This window comes from Bos mutus, chromosome 2 (genome assembly GCF_027580195.1).
Source record: "Bos mutus isolate GX-2022 chromosome 2, NWIPB_WYAK_1.1, whole genome shotgun sequence".
Lineage (NCBI taxonomy): Eukaryota > Metazoa > Chordata > Mammalia > Artiodactyla > Bovidae > Bos > Bos mutus.
In genome coordinates, this window is record NC_091618.1 from 7,692,214 (window position 1) to 7,712,305 (window position 20,092).

At 41.9% G+C, this 20,092-nt stretch overlaps 1 protein-coding gene across 2 annotated transcripts in view; it reads left to right on the top strand.

Moving 5' to 3' along the window:
• RCAN3 (RCAN family member 3) overlaps window positions 1-19,104 on the top strand; it is a 37,823-nt gene extending 18,719 nt beyond the window's left edge. The window contains exons 3-5 of one of the 2 annotated variants that reach the window (XM_005900709.3): window positions 9,519-9,692; window positions 10,748-10,919; window positions 12,184-19,104. In XM_005900709.3, the coding sequence (XP_005900771.1) occupies window positions 9,519-9,692; window positions 10,748-10,919; window positions 12,184-12,368 (531 nt within the window). In that variant the 3' untranslated portion in view covers window positions 12,369-19,104. The remainder of the gene's footprint in view (window positions 1-9,518; window positions 9,693-10,747; window positions 10,920-12,183) is intronic. The other variant, XM_070383088.1, reaches the window with a different exon arrangement.
• Window positions 19,105-20,092: the final 988 nt, after the last annotated feature.

A 20,092-nucleotide genomic window follows, 5' to 3' on the forward strand; every position in this document is an offset into this window, starting at 1 on the left:
CAGTGAAGAAAATAGGCTTCCTCAGTGGCTCGGTGTTAAAGAATCTGCTTGCTAATGCAGAAGACGTGGATTTGATTCTCTGAGTTGGAAAGATTCCCTGCAAGAGGAAATGGCAACCCACTCCAGTATTCTTGGCTTGGGAAATCCCATGGACAGAGGAGCCTGGCAGGCTACAGTCCACAGGGTGGCAAAGTATCAGGCACGACTGAGTGACTGAACACACACATGAAGAAGAAAAAACAGTGGAGCAGGGCCTCCCTGGTGGCTCAGTGGTAAAGAATCTACCTGCCAATGCAGGGGACGTGGGTTCAATCCCTGACCCGGGAAGATTCCACAAGCCGCGGAGCAACTAAGCCCGTGCACCACAATTCCTGAGCCTGTTGTGCTGTCGAGCCCAGAAGCCGCAACCGCTGAGGCCGCGTGCACTGTAGAGCCTGTGGTCCACAAGGAGAGAAGCATCAAAATGAGAAGTCCGTGCGTCACAGCTATAGAGTAGCCCCCACTGGCTGCAACCAGAGAAAAGCCTACCTAGCAGTGAAGGCCCAGCACTGCCAAAAATAAACAAAATTACTTAAAAAAAACAAAGACAGAGGAGGGCTAGAGAACGGCTTGATGGGTGACAGTGTTTAACTAGAGTGCTCAGGGAAAGCCTGTCTGGAGGAGTGACACTTGGGGTCACTGAATAATAGAACTGCTTTTCCTAGTTTGGGTGTACAAAGGACTTTTTCTCTAAACCATTTTAATAGTGAGTTGCCAGCCACGGTGGCCATTACCACCAATATTTTAATATGTATCTGCTACAAACAACGGCGTTCTAAGAAAACAAAACAAAAACAAAATTCAGGAAATTGACGTTGACACATTACATCATTCTAATCCTTGGACCCCATTCAAGTTTGGCCATGGTTCCTGTAATGTCCTTTATAACAACAAAAATCCAGTCCCTTATTACTCAGTGTGAACTTCCAGATGTTCAAGCTGGTTTTAGAAAAGGCAGAGGAACCAGAGATCAAATTGCCAACATCCGCTGGATCATGGAAAAAGCAAGAGAGTTCCAGAAAAACATCTATTTCTGGTTTATTGACTAGGCCAAAGCCTTTGACTGTGTGGATCACAACAAACTGTGGAAAATTCTGAAAGAGATGGGAATACCAGACCACCTGACCTGCCTCTTGAGAAACCTATATGCAGGTCAGGAAACAACAGTTAGATCTGGACATGGAACAACAGACTGGTTCCAAATAGAAAAAGGAGTACATCAAGGCTGTATATTGTCACCCTGCTTATTTAACTTATATGCAGAGTACATCATGAGAAACGCTGGGCTGGAAGAAACACAAGCTGGAATCAAGATTGCCGGGAGAAATATCAATAACCTCAGATATGCAGATGACACCACCCTTATGGCAGAAGGTGAAGAGGAACTAAAAAGCCTCTTGATAAAAGTGAAAGAGGAGAGTGAAAAAGTTGGCTTAAAGCTCAACATTCAGAAAACGAAGATCATGGCATCCAGTCCCACCACTTCATGGGAAATAGATGGGGAAACAGTGGAAACAGTGTCAGACTTTATTTGGAGGGGCTCCAAAATCACTGCAGATGGTGACTGCAGCCATGAAATTAAAAGACGCTTACTCCTTGGAAGGAAAGTTATGACCAACCTAGACAGCATATTCAAAAGCAGAGACATTACTTTGCCAACAAAGGTCCGTCTAGTCAAGTCTATGGTTTTTCCAGTGGTCATGTATGGATGTGAGAGTTGGACTGTGAAGAAAGCTGAGTGCCGAAGAATTGATGTTTTTGAATTGTGGTGTTGGAGAAGACTCTTGAGAGTCCCTTGGACTGCAAGGAGATCCAACCAGTCCATCCTAAAGGAGACCAGTCCTGGGTGTTCTTTGGAGGGACTGATGCTGAAGCTGAAACTCCAGTACTTTGGCCACCTGATGTGAAGAGTTGACTCATTGGAAAAGACCCTGATGCTGGGAGGGATTGGGGGCAGGAGGAGAAGGGGTCGACAGAGGATGAGATGGCTGGATGGCATCACCGACTCGATGGACGTGAGTTTGAGTGAACTCCGGGAGTTGGTGATGGACAGGGAGGCCTGGCGTGCTGCATTCATGGTGTCGCAAAGAGTCGGACACGACTGAGTGACTGAACTGAACTGAACTATCACTCAATGTATTAGGTTGTCAGGTGTCTTTTATTTCGTCTCTTTCAGCCTGAAACAGTTCCTAGTCCTCCCCGCCTTTCAGGATGCTCACACTCTTGGAGACTGCAGGCTGAACCTGAACTTCCTGATGTCTCCTGCTTCGTGGGCAGGGAGAGCAAGAAGGAGGAAGTGAGGATCCGGGTGGCCACCCTAGAGAGGGCCTTTGCAGGTCTCCTTGTGCAGTCGCGCTGGTGGACAACACCGCCCTTGACAGCTGCAGCCTGAGCACTGGGAACAGAGCAACTAAAACTGTTTTCCTTGTTCCTGGGGGGATTCTCATGGTTTTTAGGGAAAGAACTCATGTTTGTGGTTTTCCTCAACCTCTGATGTTTTAGATCAAACTTGTTGGGAACTTCCCTGGTGATCCAGTGGCTAAGACACTGTGCTCCAATGTAGGGGGTGTGGGTCAGGAAACTAGACCCCATATGTCCCAACTAAGAACCCAGTATAGCATAAATAAGCACATAAATGTTTTTAGGGGAAAAAAAATGTTTGAGCCCAAGTACCTGGATGCGTTTGCAAACCTGAAGTGTTTTTGCAGGCCATTTTGAGTCTTAGATTAGATAACTGCCCTGTAATCGGACTGCTTCTTCAAAGTGCCCGTGAAAACAGTAGCTCAGTGGGATGGCCAGAGGACTGTTAACAGGAGACAGACTTCTCTGCTTCTCCATTTGTCCTGTCTCCCTACTTTTGTTCCACCTATTTCCTCAAGGAGGCCTTAAAATCTGCTACTCTGTCTTCCCTGCTCTTTTTAGTAAGCAACTAAACAAACTTTAGGCTGAAAAAAAGAAAAAAGACAAAAGCCATGGTGCTGCTGAGGGGCTGTCAACAGCTGGGACCTCATTAGAAGTTCTCATAGTTATGGTTTTGGAGACTGACTGTCTCTAACAGATATTCCCCAGAAAAACCAAATGAAGTGTTTCTGTTTATTGATGGGCTGCAGGGCTTGAGTATCGTTAATTGAGTGCAGTCAGTACCTTTGTAACTTGCAGATGTGTGAGTGAGTGTGTGAGTGAGTGTGTGTGTGCGCACATGTGTGTGTGTGTCTGAGCTTAACTGTTAATGTGACCAGGTGGTGGCTGTGGTTGTGGGTCTCACTGCCCTCCTGAAGTGGCGGTCTGCATTTTCTCGGGGTTTAGGGTGAGCAGTTACCCCCTCAGCTGCTGGAAAATGACTTCTGCATCGTGTACACATCTTCTGTAAAGCGTCATCACGGAATTCTTTCCACCTTAGCCATGGGGAAAAAAGGCAAAACCAATAACCTTGCCTCTGGCATCAGTGAACCTGTAGCCACTGGACTCTGGATGGGTGGAATTTTCTATCTCAGATTTACAGAAAGAGAATGTGAAATTCTCTTGCCTTAGGACTCCAAAGATAATTTCACTGCTGAATGGATTGAAACGTCACTTCTGTGCTTCCCTGATAGCTCAGTTGGTGAAGAATCCTCCTGCAATGAGGATTCAATTCCTGAGTTGGAAAGATCCGCTGGAGAAAGGGATAGGCTACCCACTCCAGTATTCTTGGGCTTCCCTTGTGGCTCAGCTGGTAAACAATCCGCCTGCAATGCAGGAGACCTGGGTTTGATCCCTGAGTTGGAAAGATCCCCTGGAGAAGGGAAAGGCTACCCACTCCAGTATTCTGGCCTGGAGAATTCCATGGACTGTATAGTTGCAAAGAGTCGGACACAACTGAGCAACTTTCACTTTCCAACTTGATGTACAGAAATGATGGATGCCTCATGATTTTTTGGTTCAAAGCAGACGGGTGCAGCACAATCATTTTCATAGTTTGTTCCTCGGTGAATGATAAACATCACCTTCTCTGCCTTGGGCAGGGGACCAAAGAGTAGAGCAGCCGTAATTCTGGAAAGATTGAGAAATGCGCATCTAGCAGCCGTCATTATCTGTCACTCCCTGAAGCCTATTTTCCTATCTGACCTTCCCATTTTCCCCTTCCGTGATTTTAGTGCACCCAAGACCCAGCTGCAGAGTAACCCTGAATTCCCAAGAAACTGTGTTGTTATGTGTTATCCTTAACATATTTTAGGTGCAAACTATTTGTAGTCATTTTTACTGCTCACTTACTGCATGGGTGATTTCTGCATATGAAGGCAGCTCAGATCTCTATTTTATGGAAAACTTACATAATAGGAAAAGCCTGGGTTTTTAAGCCAAATTATTTGTTTTCCTTATAACTGTTGTACTGCCAGAGATGAATACTACGTGACCTCTGAAGAAGTAGAGTGGTCAGTGATGCTCTGGATTTTATGGGATCCCGGCAATCTTCTAGAGAATAAATGTGCAACTGTCACCTGTTTAACAGGATGGTGTTACTTTTATATCGTTAGGGAATTCAGAAACCCATAAAAGGGAATTATCTCTACAACTTCCCTGGTGGTCCAGTGGTTAAGCATCTGCCTGCCAAAAAATAAGATCCCACAGGCTGCGGGGTAATCAAGCCCGCTCAGCACAAGGACTGACCATGTGCGCTCTGGAACCCATATGCCACAACTGCTGAGCCTGGGGACCCTAGAGCCCCTGCTCCACGACAAGAGAAGCCCACGCACCACAGCTAGAGAGTAACCTGCCCTCTGCAACCAGAGAAAGCTTGAACCCAGCAATGAAGAGCCCACGCGCCTCAGTGAGGGCCCAGTGCAGCTCCAGGGAATTATTTCTAAAACAATTTAAGGAGGGGAAAAAAAAGAATTTGGTTTCTGAATGGATTCTGTTTGTCCCGAGTGCTTTCAGTCCGTGTCCATAGATGAAGCCCTCACCTCCTGTCTCCATTCTTCTAAAGCCCTTTTGTGCTGTTCCCGGGATGTTAGGGACAGCTCAGGAATCCACGTGCTGATGTCTTGGACACAGTGAGGGGCAGAGCTACCAGCTAAGGGCGCTGACCTTTTTCCTCTAATAGGAAACAACAAAAGTTTTGCCTCTACATTAATTGTTCATATTTTCTGCTCACCTCGGACCTTAAAGTCACACAGTTCATAAGCTGTGTTTATGCCACATTAAGGGGGAAATGCATGTGAAAGAGAGGGGAAAAAAACCAGCAAAACTTAGAAAAAGTCTCATCAACTCCTGCATGGCTTCATTTTTGAATAATTCTTCATCAGTTCACACATATTGGGATTTAGAAGAGAAAGATACGTATAACTCATTGCTGTCGTCTGCATGTTAATTCAGTTATGGTGTCTTTCTGGAATGATTTTAATAATTGTTTTGAAAGGAAATAGGAAGAAGGATGTGATTATCAAGTAGCTAATTATCTACACACATTTTTAGGAGGTATATTTAAAACAAAAGAATACATAAAGTTCAGAAATAAAGGATAGGAGTTGAGTTCTGTGCAATATACAGTTGACTCTTGAACAACACAGATTTGAACTGCACAGGCCCTCTTCTATGCAGATTTTTTCCCAGTAAACTACAGTGCTATGCAGTCTGCACGGTTGGTTTACTTCACAGGTGTGGAGTCATGGATACGAAGGGCCCCTGCAAAGGTATATGCAGACTTTCAACTGGGCATGTTGGTGACCCTAACCCTTTGTTGTTCGGCAGTCGACTGGATGACCAACAGAAAGCTACACCAGCTGTATTAATATCAGACAAAACAGACTTTAAGACAAAAGACCTTCCTAGAGAAAGACAGAGGCTACTAATAATAAAATATTTAGTTCACGAGGAAAACAAAACAATTCTAAACTTGCTTTTTGTTTTTCTTGTTTAGTCGCTAAATTGCATCTGATGACCCCATGGACTCTAGGCCACCAGGCTCCTCTGTCCTTGGGATTTTCCAGGCAAGAATACTGGAGCAGTTTGCCATGTCCTTCTCCAAGGGATCTTCCTGACTCAGGGATCAAATCTTAGTCTCCTGCATTGGCAGACAGATTCGTTAACATATCTGTAAAAATGTATGAAGCCAAAGTGAGCAAATTACAAGGCAAAATAAATCCACCTGAGTGGGAGATCTGAACAAACCTATTGGTAATCATTAGTTCAAACAGACACCCCCTCTAAAAGAAATCAGTATATAGAACTTCTAAAGAACACAAGCTTAACATACTGAACATATTTATGGTACGGCAGGCACCCAACAGCTACAGAAAGATGTTTCAAGCACGCATAGCAGATTTATGAAAATGGATGAAATATTGTAACAAAAGCTAGTCTCAGAAATATTGAAGGATTGATATCTCTATGGATAAAAACCTCTGATCATAGTGAAAATAAATGAGATGTTAAAAAGATAACAAGCAAAATCTCCCACCTATTTGGAATTTTAAGAAATATCTAAACAATTCATGAGACAAGGAAGAAATCATAATGGAAATTAAACTAAATACTTAGAATCAAATAATAATGAAAGTAATATATATTCAAACTTGTGGGAATAGCTAAAAAATAAAATTTAGAAATATATATTCCTTAAATGTTTCTATTAAAAAGGAGAAAATTGAAAAATTACAGACTCAGCATCCAACTTAAGGCAATAGAAAAAGGAAAAACTCAAAGAACAAAGAGTAGAAATTAATGAAATAGAGAGTAAATATACATAGAATCAATAATGTCAAACAGGTGATTCCCTGAAGAGAAAGTGGTGTGTGTCTCTACTTATTTGGGTCTTTAATTTCTTTCAACTATGTTGAATAGTTTTCAGTGTACCAAGTGAAGGATAATCATTTCAACCATGGGAGCTGGAACCAAGGGATAGCCATATGGGGAAAGAAAAAAGTGAACTCTGACTCTTGTCTCACATACAGAAATTAACTTGAAGTGGATCCTAGACCTAAATGTAAAAACTAAGCTAGAAAACATAGGAGAAAATCCTAGTGACCTTGGGTATGGCAGAGATTTCTAAATTTGACACAAAAAGCACAAAGTAGTTTTTTAAAGTCAACACATGGACGTGTGAATTCACATTCACACGAGTGAACTCCAGGAGTCGGTGATGGACAGGGAGGCCTGGCGTGCTGCGATTCATGGGGTGGCAGAGAGTCGGACACGACTGAGCAACTGAACTGAACTGAACTGAACTGAAAACTAGTAACAACCCAGTTGCCTGTCAGCAGGTACATGCATAAATATCCTTACAGTGGAATTCTACTTGATAATAAGAAGGATCATAAAAGAGAACCCAGTAATATGACTCTCAAAATGATTATGCTCAGGGAAAAAACCGAGGACCCCCCCTCCCCGGCCAAAAGTACATTTATATGAAATACTAAAAAAATATGATCTGATCTAGAGTGACAGAAAATAGACAGTGGTTACTGGTGGGAGTGGGATGGGCATCTCATACACTTTAGTTTTATGGAGAGTACAGAGTTAAATATGAAAGGTGAAATCATAAAATTTTAAGACCATCTGGGAGAACATCATTGTGATCTCAGAGTATACAAGGATTTCTCAAGACACAACACAAAAGGAAGAAAACTGATACATTTAGTAAGGTTCAAATTTAAAACTTGTATATCTCAAAAAAAAATTGGGAAAAAGTACTTATGGCACCTATAATTAACAAAGAATTAGTACCCCAATAGAACTCCCATTCCTCAATTAAAAGAGACAGCCCAATAGAAGAATGGACAAAAGATACGAGCACACATATGGATTCTGCAGGCAAGAATACTGGAGTGGGTTGCTGTGCCCTCCTCCAGGGGATCTTCCCAACCCAGGAACCTAACTGCTTCTCTTTTGTCTCCTGCATTGGCAGGCAGGTTCTTTACCACTAGCGCCACCTGGGAAGCTATATCATGTTAAGAGGAACCCCAGAAGACCCATAAACATGAAAAGAGGTTCAACATCTTTATTTTTCAAAGAAATGTGAATTATAACCAAAGTTAGAGCTGATTTCATATCCCTTACTTTGCATTGGTAAAAATTTAAAGGTCTATATCAAATGTTGGCATAGATATGAAGCAACCAGAACACACTTTCACTCTTAGACAGTAAATTGGTACAAACACTTTGGAAAACTACTTGGCATCGTCTACTAAAGTAAAAGGTACGTCAGTGTTGAGGCCCAGGACGCTTGCTTAAAAGACGCTTGCTCCTTGGAAAGAAAGCTCTGACAAACCTAGACAGTGTATTAAAAAGCAAAGTTGCGACTTTGCCGACAAAGGTCCATATAGTCAAAGCTGTGGTTTTTCCAGGAGTCATGTACAAATGTGAGAGTTGGACCATAAAGAAGGCTGAGAACGAAAGAATTGATGCTTTCGAATTGTGGTGCTGGAGAAGACTCCTGCGAATCCCTTGGACAGCAAGGAGATCAAACCAGTCAATCCTAAAGGAAATCAATCCTGAATATTCACTGGAAGGACTGATGCTGAAGCTGAAGCTCCAGTACTTGGCCACCTGATATGAAGAGCTGACTCACTGGAAAAGACCCTGATGCTGGAAAAGATTGAGGGCAGGAGGAGAAGGGGGCAACAGAGGATGAGATGGTTGGATGGCGTCACTGACTCAATGGACATGAGTTTGAGCTAACTCTGGGAGATAGTGACGGACGGGAAAGCCTGGTGTGCTGCAGTCCGTGAGGTCTCAGAGAGTGGTGTATAACTTAGAGACTGAAGAACAAAGGCCCAGTAATGCCACTTACAGTGTGCACACCAGAGAAACCATGCATATGGGCACCAAGAATGTTCCTAACAGCATTGTAGTAGCAAAAACTGAAGGCAGTCCAGATTCCAGCAGCATTAGCGGGATTGTGGTATAGCTGTACAACGGAATATTATACAGTCCTGAAGAGGGTGGCTCACAGTTACAGCAACAAGGAAGAATCTTAGGGAAAAAGGCAAGTTATAGAAGAATATATGCAACATGATTCGGTCTTTAGGGGAGCTTATAAATGTTGTAAAAATATAAAGAAAAACAAAGATAAGCTTGAAATTCCAGAAAATAATTACTTTGAAGCTAAAAAGGAATAGGATGGAGGTAAAAACTCGGGCATGCTGAGGACTTCAAAATGATAGTGATGTTCTTGTTCTATCATTGGGCATGTTCTTATCATTTTATACCTTACATTCATTTTATAATACTTTACATTTGATTTTATAATATGAACTCTACATAATATAACCTTCAATAAACTTATTTTTAAAATAAGTGCAAACTGCAGAATTTAGCATATGACTAACAGGACACCTGTTCTTGTGCACCTACAAGAAAAGAATGCTTCTTTGGGGAAAAAAACAAATTATAATGAATTCTACCCCACTACTTACGTTTAATGATTTCGATTTCCTCTTGGTAAAGGTTTTCCTGCGCCCCCAACCCTTATTCTCTCTGCTGTGCTGCCCGTCACTTTGTAGGAGAGATTTGAAGCGCTTTTCACCATCTATGATGACCAGGTTACATTTCAGTTGTTCAAAAGCTTTAGAAGAGTCCGAATAAATTTCAGCAAGCCTGAGGCAGCAGCAAGGGCTCGAATAGAACTCCACGAGACAGACTTCAACGGAAGGAAGCTGAAGCTGTATTTCGCACAGGTACTTACTTCATTGTGCAGAGGGCAGAGTGGGCTGAACTTGTTTTCCTCCATCCAGTGATACTGTCGGTTCTCCGTCTTCTCTATCATCATATCAGAGATCTTTGAAATGAACAATCCCAATCAGCAAATCATGTAAACATATTTTTCCTTTGTTTTACAGATACATAAACATATACATTTATTAAGCATATTTGCCCTCCTGACTTTGTTTTGCTTAGCCTAACAGAGGGTTTCATATTTTTCTGGCAGCTTTTCTCAACTGGGGTTGAGAGGATTAAGCCCTAACACCGTAAGGTCACTTTTCTCCTGTCATCTAGAATGGCACTTGGGATGGGACATCCTTGGAAGATGTGAGAAAAGCAGTCTCTGGACTCATTTCCATGGGCTGTGATTCCTAAGAGGTGCCCTGTTGAAACGCTCCCAGCCCAAGGGGTGAGCAGGGAGCAGACAGCACATGCAGAAAGGCTGTCCTAGACTTTGGAATTGCAGAGGATCCTGCAAGTTAATGAGAATTGGCCATCCTTATTATTCGAATCCTCCATTGATAGGACTGACAAACCAAGTACTTCTTGGAAGAATTAGTGAAATAAAAGCATTAGATCAGCTGTTAGGTGTACTGTTTTATTTTTCACAAAGCATTTTTTTTCCCTTGGTCTAGCTTTCAAAATTAAAAAAAAAAAAATTAAGATGGAGTTTGCTGTCTGACATTACAAATGAAACCTATGTTTGGACACGTCTTGGTGGAGTCGATGGTGACGGTATAACCTAATCTCTTCTAAAACTGGAATTCAGTGCTCAGTACGATTCATTGTCCATTCGTCTACTCATTGCTTTTTCTTTCTGTTTGACGAATATTTATTGGGCACCTAATGGTCTGTGTCATGCACTAAGTGTTCAGTGGTGAACAGACAGACTCTGACCCAGCCCCTGGAAGATATGTAGCCTGTCAAAGAGAAATTTTACATTTTCTCCAAAGAGGTGTTATAGTTAATGGGAAGATGAAAGTGAAACACATAGCCTGGCCATAAACTGTGAGCATCTCCCCCGCTGCAGGTACAGATGTCCGGCGAAACGCGAGACAAGTCGTATTTACAGCCGCCCCAGCCTGCCAAGCAGTTCCTCATCTCCCCTCCCGCGTCGCCTCCGGTGGGGTGGAAGCAGGGCGGGGACGCAACGCCTGTTATAAATTATGACCTACTCTGTGCTGTTTCCAAACTGGGACCAGGTAACCAACTTCTCTCTCTCCTGTTTTTTTCTCCAAACTTTTGCTTTAAAGCCCTCATTCAGCTAGCTATCCATGTTCTAGCCAACTAGTAGCAACATGATCAGCGTGGAAGTTAGTCACACAAACCTGGGTTCAGATTCTAGCCTCTGCTAACTGTGATCTTGAGCAGGTTATTTAGCTTCCATTTTCTGAGCCTCTGTTTTCTCATCTAAAATAGCGATCATAGGAGCTACCCTTCAACATGGTTATAAGGACTAAGGGCTTTCCCAGGTGGCACAGTGGTAAAGAATCTGCCTGTCAAAAAAAAAAAAAAAGAATCTGCCTGTCGATGCAGGAGACACAGAGATGCAGGTTCAATCCCGAATCGGGAAGGTCGTCTGGAGAAGGAAATGGCAACCCACTACAGTATTCTTGCCTGGGAAATCCCATGGATAGAGGGGCTTAGTGGGCTACAGTCCACAAAGTCACAGAGCTGGACACGATTCAGCAAGACTGAGTGCATGCACGCCCACACACACACACACACACACAAGAACTAAGTGATATATACGTAATAGTAAATCTAACTGCAGTTTTTACTGTTCCAAATTCTAGTACATGACAGATCATTAGAGAATATTAGTTGCCATCGAAATAGCAGACAGACAACTTCTACACTGAATAGTTTATCAAGGTATTGGTGGTGATACCATATCATCCCTTCAGATTCTTCTCTTGTATTTCTTTTCCACTCTTCTTTTCCTTCTGTTTAATTTCTCTCTCTCATCCCTCCAAAATACTATAATAAATCAGTGCCATTGTTGGTTCATAGTAGTCATCCACCTAAAATAATGTTGTGTCTTCATTAACATTAGGGGATACAAAAGGCATTTGAGGGGAAGTTGTTTTTAGACATGAGAGCTATATCTTGGATCCCTGAGGTCCTCTAAGAGATTGCCGATGCTGCCTGAAACCTTACAGGTGTCTCCCAAGGGGAACCCAGAAACCATTACGAAGTTAAGCAGGAACACGTGCGTTGTTCATAGAACAGTAATTCGCACTTGCGTTTTAACTCCCAAGACCTCAGTACTCCTCACTACTAATTTCTCGAAATGCCAGAATTTTTTAAGAACCTTAAAAAGCATCAATTCTCTAATGTCTAAACAAGATAAAGTACTATGACATAGGATTTACAGATTGAAAAGCCAGTAATCAGCAATGAAAACATGAGTAGAACAAGAAGTTTCAAGGTTCAGAACCCTTTCTTTGCTATTTACCTCTGCAGGAGAGAAATATGAACTTCACGCAGGAACCGAGTCCACACCAAGCGTGGTGGTTCACGTCTGTGAAAGTGAAACTGAAGAGGAAGAAGAAACAAAAAACCCCAAACAGAAAATCACCCAGACACGGCGCCCAGAACCTCCGACCGCAGCGCTGAGCGAGCCCCGGGCCTTCGACTGTGCGCTTTGAGGCTTTGGTGGTGTGGCGTGGAGCCGCTGCCCACCTGGCCAGGGATGGCGGGGACATGCCCACCCATGACCGTGACCACTGCTCAGCCAAGGGGAGGCCAGGGGGCACGGAGCACCCACACTGGGGACAGTAGAACATGGAGTAGCAGTTTTAACAGATCAGTTAAAAGCACAATTTTTAACTGATGTTCTGAACAGCATGTTACTTTAAAGGATTAGCCCCCACCACGTGGCAACTCTTGACCATTTTTAAACAGCAAATTAGGAGAATGGCTTCCTCCAGAAACATCGATTTCCCTGATTCTGGATAGCATGGGGTACCCCAAAGTGAAAACGGTAGTCACCCAGGGCAGTTCCATTTTTGAGAACTTAAAAATAGTCTTAAAATAATAATAATAATAAAAAGTATTACAGTTTTAATAATCTAGATGAGTATGTTTGTAATGGTCTGTTGGCTCCAAACAAATCTTTTGGTCAAAGATTAATTGCTATTCAATATACATGGAATTTTTTGCCCAGAAAGAGACCTGACATAGAGAATAATTCACAGAAAATCATTTTTTTTCTCAAGTGGTTTTTTTTTCTTTAGCTTTGGGGAAGAAATGCCCGGTTCCCTTCGACTGTCAGAATCAAGGTGCCCAAATCTACAAGCACACTGTTCTCATCACAAAGTGATACATAATAGACCCCAGTTCCAGATAACGCCCCCCGGGCAAAGAGCTGCTGCTTTGGAAGCGAGACGCATCACCTGTGACCCTGATGACTGTGATCTCAGGCGGCTACCACGCTGTCCCATTTGTGACACGTCCTGGCCTGTAGCTCGGGCTGTCTTCAACCACCACTTGAGTGGCCATTATTCATATTTGTGTGTCATCATTCATAGACTTTAAATCAGAAAAAGTACTGATAAGATTTTCTGAAGACTGTTTTTAATTGTCCATTTAAACATTCTTCTGTTTGCTTTGACATAGAAGTCGCACACATTGTTTTTCTGTGAATTAGGGAAAGATGGAGCAGATAGGGATAATTCATTGGTCAGAGTTTCTTTTGGGTGAAATTTGTTTACTGTGGCCTCCAGTTGGCATTTTCCCTTAAAACAGAGTTGTTTCCTACTTGTATTTGAGGGTGTATCATTGAACAAACATCTTCTTAGTTACTCTTTTGTGGTCTGTGTGAATTTCGAAGTCCTTTTTGTAGAAAAGTGTTGTAACTAAGAATGCTTTGCTTCAGGTCAGGTGGCCGTACTGGCTTTCTGCTCCTCCAGGTTTTCTTTGTAAGGCAAGTGTCTGGGGCTCCTTGCTGTGTCTGTGCAAGGACTTGTGAGTTTGGACTAATAAACCAGTGTGGCTGCCACGACAACGAAAGAAAAATGCAGAAATTCAGATCATGCTATCGATACATTTTTGGTAACGTGTTTCTGTGGTCTAGATGTTCTTATTGTGGTAGAATTTATTTCTAAGGACTTAAACTTTATTGCAAAAAAAAAAAGTTTCCTATATTTTCCTTACCTTCAAATATGCTGAGATGATCAACTCTTCTGTTTGTATATATCCACCACTTACGGTAAGCCTCGATGTAAATTCAGTTGAAATTTGTGATTCTGTAAGCTGTTTATTAAACTTATTAAATTTATTATTTGGCAGTTTAACTGGCAGCCATGTAATAAATTTACTTTGCAGTTCTAAATTCAGCCAGTTTTTAATCTTATCTGGGTGCACTAATTTATCATTGCAGAACAAACTCTGTAAGTCAGGAAATGTATGTATTTTCAATGTTTGGAAATTTTTGAATTTTCTTTTAGATAATATTTATTCACTGTAATTTTCTAAGTGATCAAAAGTCATGATGTTTTATTATTTGGCTTGGCTTTCATGCTGTACCTTCCAATGAAAGAATCAGATCAGTCGCTCAGTCGTGTCCAACTCTTTGCGACCCCATGAATCGCAGCACGCCAGGCCTCCCTGTCCATCACCAACTCCCGGAGTTCACTCAGACTCACGTCCATCGAGTCAGTGATGCCATCCAGCCATCTCATCTTCTGTCATCCCCTTCTCCTCTTGCCCCCAATCCTTCCCAGCATCAGAGTCTTTTCCAATGAGTCAACTCTTCACATGAGGTGGCCAAAGGACTGGAGTTACACCTTTAGCATCATTCCTTCCAAAGAAATCCCAGGGCTGATCTCCTTCAGAATGAACTGGTTGGATCTCCTGGCAGTCCAAGGGACTCTCAAGAGTCTTCTCCAACACCACAGTTCAAAAGCATCAATTCTTCGGCCCTCAGCCTTCTTCACAGTCCAACTCTCACATCCATACATGACCACAGGAAAAACCATAGCCTTGACTAGACGGACCTTTCTTGGCAAAGTAATGTCTCTGCTCTTGAATATGCTATCTAGGTTGGTCATAACTTTCCTTCCAAGGAGTAAGCGTCTTTTAATTTCATGGCTGCAGTCACCATCTGTAGTGATTTTGGAGCCCCAAAAAATAAAGTCTGACACTGTTTCCATTGTTTCCCCATCTATTTCCCATGAAGTGATGGGACCGGATGCCATGATCTTTGTTTTCTGAATGTTGAGCTTTAAGCCAACTTTTTCACTCTCCACTTTCACTTTCATCAAGAGGCTTTTGAGTTCGTCTTCACTTTCTGCCATAAGGGTGGTGTCATCTGCATATCTGAGGTTATTGATATTTCTCCCGGCAATCTTGATTCCAGCTTGTGTTTCTTCCAGTCCAGCGTTTCTCATGATGTACTCTGCATACAAGTTAAATAAACAGGGTGACAATATACAGCCTTGACGAACTCCTTTTCCTATTTGGAACCAGTCTATCCCTAACTTAAACTGTCTTTTATAGTCCAACAATGCAAATTTAAGTGTTAGTTGCTCAGTTGTATCTAACTCTTTGTGACCCCATGGACTATAGCACACCAGGCTCCTCTGACCATGGAATTCTCCAGGCAAGAATACTAGAGTGGATTGCCATTTCCTTCTCCAGGGCCTCTTCCTAACCCAGGGATCGAACCCAGATCTCTTGCATTGCAGGCAGATTCTTTACCATGTGAGCCACCAGGGAAGCCCCACCAACAATGCAAATTACCTGAATATTTCTTTTTCTCTTTATTTTTTTCAATGTTGAATAAATTAAAGAAAAACTTAAACCAAAATTAAGTATATATTAAATAATATGTTTTTAATTTAATATATGTAAAACTTTTCTGAGGACTTCCCTGGTGGTCCAGTGGTTAAGACTCCAAGCTTCCACTGCAACTTTTCTGAATGGAAAACATTAATATTTTTGTTCTTTCTAGTATAGTGTTTCCACAACATGAGCTCTAAAAGAAAAACTACTAAACCCATTAACTTTTTAAAATTTTTGACTGTACCCCACAGCTCGAGAGAATCTTATTTCCTTGACCAGGGATTGAACCCAAGCCCTTGGCAACGAATGCACCAAGTCCTAACCACTGGACCTCCAGGCAATTCCTACCCATTAACATTTTAATATTGTGAAATCAACCAGAATCTCCCCAGGTATTATGATCTTTTTTGACTATTCTGTATCCAATTCATGTATCCATCTTGTGAGAGATGAGTCTCATTAATCTTTTATTTAAGTACCTTTTAATAAGTTCATGTACATGAACTCAGTTTCTTCTTTGAAACTGAGTCATCACTTAGATTTAACTTAAGTATAATAGCCATGGTTTCTTTAGACACCATAATCTCGAATCAGGTTAGGCAGTTGTGAGGGAAGAAGATGATGCTTTTTGTTAGGAAAAACATTTGTAGAAGATAAGAAAATTATAATACAATAAAAATAGTTGACAGAACTTGCAGTGCATGGGCTCTTGTGGTCTAGGTTCTTTCAATTTACCCACCTGATGAAACCAGAAGTGAATCTGTTATATTTAGAAGTGTATGCCTCTGAGCATCTACTGGTTTAGGTGGTAAGAGGCAGAAATGGTAAAAACAGTTCCCTTGCCTTGGAGAGCTGAAAATCAGGTGAAAGCAAACTAGTCCTTTCACATTCTGCTTCTCCAAAATGTTGTACACTAAAGCCTATCGGTAATTAAGAGCCAAAGAAAAGCTACTGGGAACTTTTAAGTTCAACGTAAAGGGTATTTTTTTTAATTGAAATATAGTTGATTTTACAGTGTTGTGTTAGTTTCTGCTGTAGAGCAAAGTGATTCAGTTACACATACAGATACATATCCTTGTTTATATTCTTTTCCATTACGGCTCATCACAGGGTATTGACTATAACGCCCTGTGCTATACAACTGGACTTCGTTGTTTGTAGCATAAACGTTTAAATCAACATTTTGGTTTATGGGATATTCAAATCAAAGAGATGCCAGGAGACAGCGTCAGTCTAGCACTTTCATTCTTGTAGAATATGATTGTTTTTCCCATTCACATTAATCCCATCTTTTTAAAATGTTGTGATATAAAGTGGAAATATTTGATTTCTCAGAATCTCAGTTACAGAGCTGAGGGCAGCTTTGGAAATCATATCGTCAAATCCTCGTGTTGCTTAGATGAGAAAGCAGGCGATGTGACTTGCTGCGAAGCCCACAGAAGGCAGCCCAGGTTCTCGAATTGGCAGTCCCAACGTCCAGGCTGTGGCTTTTCTCTACTTTTTCTTGCACTGACTTCTTAAAGACACTCAGAGGCCACGATAACCAGTCATAAGAAACAAAAGGGGAAAAAATTCCTTTTCCCCAGTGAGATACAATGAATAAGAAAAATCTTATCTGACGAAGTCAGTGACTTAGTAATTTCAATGAGTGAATTTCATGTTCCATGTTTTGTATTTTTGTGTCCTTGTACCATTGGATTTGGAATCTACTTAATGTTATTTTGGTAGCCAGGAATTGTGGTGACATTTTGTGTAGGCCTTCCTAGATTTTCATAATAATCGGATTAGAATATAAATAGGCATACTTGAGACATGACTGTAATGAAGCAGAATGAGACCTAATATGATTTGGAAAGGGCTTGCGGTGGAAGGGAATGCTCACTCAGTGTTTGTGAGATGCACTTCTGTCAATGACTGAAGGCTGACCTGTGCTTCGTGTTTTTATACAGACTTGTTTACAGTCCATGGCTTTTTTTTAGAAGGGAAAATCTAAAACATAATTAAGCTTTGGAAACAACAAAATTCTTTGGTGCGTCAGGCTCACTGCCTGGTGGATGTCTCTCTTTTCTCCAGAGTTATGTACTTCATACCTCTCCTGCTGGTGAGATCAGTCAGTCTTTCCCTTCTTGGCTCACCTGCATTTTTATCTTCCTGTAGGAAAGGAATTTCTTACAGTAAGTACTCTAATATAAAGAAACTAAAGACCTGGAGACGTAGTTGCCTTCTAGCTTAAGAAGTAAGTCCGTGTTGTAGAACTGTGTCTTTTAAAAGGTTCAACAAATTTAAAGAATAAGATTTATGAACCTTGTCCAACAATTTGATAAATACATGTTTTTTTAACTTCCGTTGGTGTGGGGTCACTCAGAGCACCTTCATTGGAATGCCATTGTTTTTTAACCATGAATCAGGGGGAAATTGTAATAATTTGTAGAGTGTCATTATTAATGAATATACAAGCAACTAAGCAACTGAAATTTCCAATTCCTAGATTCACTGATCAAAAAAATTCAAAAACGGTTGAATTAGAACTTTCCAGCGAGGGTTAAAAAGAGCTAATCTTGGGCTAAGTCAGAGTATCCCTGTCCATTTAAACAAAAGTTTGAAGGCCTTTTGCTAAACCAGTCGTGTGGTCTCTCCTGTAAACCTACATTTCCTTTGGAAACAAAACTGTGCTCTGCAGGCTCGTGGAACTCCTGTGGCTTTGACTGACTGTCCATTCCTGTCATACGGGAAGACACACCTGTGCACCTAATCTGTGGTTTTCTGTGTTGTTTTCTATGCAGTCCCCAGTATTCCTAACTCAGACTGGGGACTGAGGAGAGAGAAAGGTGGCTAGTCCTGCTGGTGTGCCATACTCCTCCCACCGCTTCTCAGCCCAAGTCGGGGCCCCGTGATTTCAATCCTCCTATACTGTGCGTCGGAGAAGGCAATGGCACCCCACTCCAGTACTCTTGCCTGGAAAATCCCATGGGCGGAGGAGCCTGGTGGGCTGCAGTCCATGGGGTCTCGAAGAGTTGGACACGACTGAGCGACTTGACTTTCACTATTCACTTTCATGCATTGGAGAAGGAAATGGCAACCCACTCCAGTGTTCTTGCCTGGAGAATCCCAGGGACGGGGGAGCCTGGTGGGCTGCTGTCTATGGGGTCACACAGAGTCGGACATGACTGAAGTGACTTAGCAGCAGCATACATACTGTGCGTAGCCTCCAAGTTCAAGAAATGTTTCTCCACCATTTCACTTCTGTGTTAACTGAACCCAGGAGTCAGATTTATTATTTTATCTGCAAATGTCCGACCTTCTGTTACATTTTGGGGACATTACCTTTCTGCTACTATCATCTGTAGTGGATATTACTGTACTTCCAAAAACTGGCCGATAATTCACAGGTGTGTATTCCACATTTTAGTGTGCTTACAGTGGCGATTCATAGTGTGTAGTACTGTGTTATTTGTCAACTTCAGCTCTTCTGTATTTTGAGGACATTTAAACATTCCTTGTCAAGGTGACAAAAGCAGAATGCAATTTTGGGGGAAATCTTTGTGATTAATGGTAACAGTTTTGTTTTTAAAGCTAATAAAGTTAGTTGTTTTTTTTAAATCCTGTGAATTGAGTTTTCTTTGTAGTATTTTCAATAAGTATCACTTACGTTTAGGTAATAACACAGAAAAGGCAGAAAAGTGAAATATTATGTTTGATTCTTTAACCTGATCCCACTGCAGGTTAGTGCTGTGTTTGTGCCGGAGTTAAAGGTGGTGGTGACTCGCCACTGACTCTGGAAATAACCACTCTGGTTTATGTTCTTCGCCAAGAAAAGTTTTTACCCTGGTTTGCTCCTCAGCTAGAAATGATTTGCCTTTGGGCTTCCCAGGTAGTCCACTGATTAAGAATCTTCCTTGCAGTGCAGGGGACACCAACTCCACTGCTGGTCCAGGCAGACCCTACATGCCATGGAGCAGCTAAGCCTGTGCACTGCCTCTGCTGAGCCCATATGTTGCAGCTACCAAAGCCCAACCACCCTAGAGCCCATGCTCCACAGCATGGAGAGAGGCCACTGCAATGAGAAGCCCACATACTGCAACAGAGGGTAGCCCCTGCTCGCCTCAACTAGAGAAGCCCACACACAGCAGCGAAGACCCACCACAGCTAATAAATAAATACATCTTTTTTAAAAATTATTTATTTTTGGTAAAAACCTATTTTCTGTCTTAGTTAAAAAAAAAAAAAAATCTCCAAAATGTTAAAGCTAGAAGGAATGACTGTAGAGATTATTTAGTACAGTGATTTTTTTATATATAGATACCACTTTTTAAAAATATTATTTATCTGTTTATTTATTTGGCCTCATTGGGTCTTAGTTTCCAGGCTTCTCTCCAGTTGTGGTGCTCGGGCTGACGAGCACATGGGCTCGGTAGTGGTGGCGCCAGAGCTTCTCCAGTGGACCACGTGCAGGACCACACCTGTCCTGCAGGATGTGGGATCTTAGTCCCCTGACCAAGGATCGAACCTGTGTCCCCTGCATTGGAAGGTGGACTCTTAAAAACTGGACGATGAGGGAAGTCCCCATACCAGTTTTTAAGCCATCTGC